This window comes from Acanthisitta chloris, unplaced genomic scaffold (assembly GCF_000695815.1).
Source record: "Acanthisitta chloris isolate BGI_N310 unplaced genomic scaffold, ASM69581v1 scaffold13526, whole genome shotgun sequence".
Lineage (NCBI taxonomy): Eukaryota > Metazoa > Chordata > Aves > Passeriformes > Acanthisittidae > Acanthisitta > Acanthisitta chloris.
In genome coordinates, this window is record NW_008679801.1 from 1 (window position 1) to 2,279 (window position 2,279).

The 2,279-nt window shown below is 61.7% G+C and overlaps 1 protein-coding gene across 1 annotated transcript in view; it reads right to left on the reverse strand.

The window, feature by feature from the left end:
• Positions 1–53: 53 nt before the first annotated feature.
• Positions 54–2,279, reverse strand: part of LOC103804826 (zinc finger protein 282-like) — a gene marked incomplete at its 3' end in the record, with an annotated part of 2,598 nt that continues 372 nt past the window's right edge. Inside the window, exons 2-6 of the mRNA XM_009077456.1 lie at positions 2,026–2,188; positions 1,411–1,524; positions 565–675; positions 310–429; positions 54–190 (exon numbers count right to left, since the gene is read on the reverse strand). Of these exons, the coding sequence (XP_009075704.1) occupies positions 54–190; positions 310–429; positions 565–675; positions 1,411–1,524; positions 2,026–2,188 (645 nt within the window). The remainder of the gene's footprint in view (positions 191–309; positions 430–564; positions 676–1,410; positions 1,525–2,025; positions 2,189–2,279) is intronic.

Below are 2,279 nucleotides of genomic sequence, written 5' to 3' on the forward strand. Positions count from 1 at the left end.
CCTGGAGCTTTGCCCAGTCTGTGCTGTGCCGGCAGAGCCACTGCTGCGCTCACCGCTGCCTGTCCCTCGGAGGTCCCGAAGCCCGTGCCGGGGAAGAGCAGCTGCCCGGAGCCACCTGGAACACACACCTCCTCAGGGGGCTCAGTGTGGGGGCACCGCTCCTCTGTCTTCACCAGCAGCCCCTCGCCAGCTGCAGGGCCCAGAAAGTCTGGTCAGTGCCTACCAGGGACATCCCCAAGTCACAGCCCAGTCTAGGTGGGTGCTCGCCCACCCCAGCTCCGTCACAGCCCCACGGAGGGGATCACTCACCAGGACCAGGACCCGGCAGCATCTCCCTCTCTGGCAGTTCCCATGGCTCACGGACGCAGGGCTCTTCCTCCTGCTTGATCCATGACAAGAAGTCGTGTGCCGTGATCAGGGCATCTGCGCCTGCAGGGAGGGACAGGGATGGGGACAGGGCTCAGCTGCATCGGGCCACATCCTGCTCCAGGAGGCTGGGGAGGGAATGACTCCGACAGGCAGTTGCTGGGCAGTGGTGGGTGCATGGCTCAGCCCCAGGCTCACCTGCACAGGGGTCCGCTGGCATCCCCCGCTCCTCCGTGAACTGCTGCTCCCCAACAAAAGCCACCTCCTGCTTGATCCGGGACAGGATGTCAGAGGTGGAGATCAGTGACTCTGCTCACAAGGAGAGATTTGGTCAGGACCAGGATGTGGCCACCTGATGTGACTCATGGCCACTAGGCCTTGTGATGTGGGACCCCTGGACCCCTGGACATTCCTGTCCCACAGCAGTTATGGGGCATCAAAGACCCCCAGGGGAACTGTGGGGACAGGTGACTGTGGGACAGCCCATGGGCATGGGTGACTTTTGGATGGTCCTTGGGGATGGGTGACTGTGGGACAGCCACTGGGGACAGGTGCCTTTGGAACAGCCCATAGGGATAGGTGACTGTGGGACAGTCCTTGGGGACAGGTGACTTCAGGAAAGCCTCTGGGGACCATTGACCCTGAGATGGCTCATGGGGTGGATGACCCTGAGACAGTCTTCAGGGTCAGGTGACCATGGCACAGCTCCTGAGAACAGATGACTCTGGTACAGCCCATTGGGGATGGGTGACAACAGCACAGCCGATGGGGCTGGGTGACAGTGACACAGCTTATGAGCTCTGACACAATGTGGTGGCCAGGGGAGACACATGGCTCTCCCAGCAATGGATGCCCAAGACCCCCAGTACATCAGTCATGGGGGATATTCCAGGGTCACTTGTGGTGGTCCCTGATCACAGCTTGAAAACTGGGCCCAGGGGGGATGGGACCACCAGGGAAGGAGGAGGGACATCCCTGGGGTGAACAGGGTGGGAGATCATGAGGTGGAGGCAGCAGGGATGGGATCCTCGTGTGGTGCCTCACCTGCGCAGGCATCTGGTGGCAGCTCCCTCTGCTCCAGCTCCCTCTGCTCGGGGACACAGGGTCCCTCCCCACGCTCGCTGCGGGTCTGTGCCTCACTTCTGGAGAGGGCACCATCTGCAGGGGAGACAGGGCAGCTGGCACCAGGGCTGTGCCCCTCACACCGTCCCTGCCACCTGGGCATGGGCAACACACAGGGGACACCCCAGGCTGCCAGGCCCTGGCATCTCATCTGGCAGAGAACCCACCTAAATCCAACAGGCACCTCCATGTTGGAGGTCCATATAGCACAGATGCTCAAGCCCTCAGTCTTGGGTGATAACCCTCTCCACACTCCAGGGCCAGATGGCACGGACTGGCCCATGTGGCAACACAGATGTGGCATGCCACGGACTGGCCCATGTGGCAACACAGGTGTGGCATGGCACAGCATGTCACCCTGTCCCCATGCACACAGCACAAGCCACGGAGTGTTCCTTCTCTAATGGGTGGCTCCAGGGACATAGCAAGTGCCACCACCAACCGCTGGCAGGAACCAGGGCACCCACATTGGGAACCCTCCAGGGAGACACAGCCATCACCCCAGCCTAGTAGGAAAGGGGGAAATGGGATGTTTACCCAGGGAGAGCAAAGCCTCGTAGTTCTCCTTCACCAGGTTGTTGTACAGCTCCTTCTGCCACTCCTCCAGATTCTTCCACTCCTCCGCTGAGAAGTAGACGGCGATGTCAACAAACGTCACTGGCACCTGCGGGTACAAGCTCCCATGGATCAGCAGTGCCAGCTCCCCAGGGAATCCGAGGGTACCCCCACTGTCCCACAGCCCCCCGGGAGCCATTACCTTGGGAACTTCCCCCCGGGGGCCGGGGGGCAGC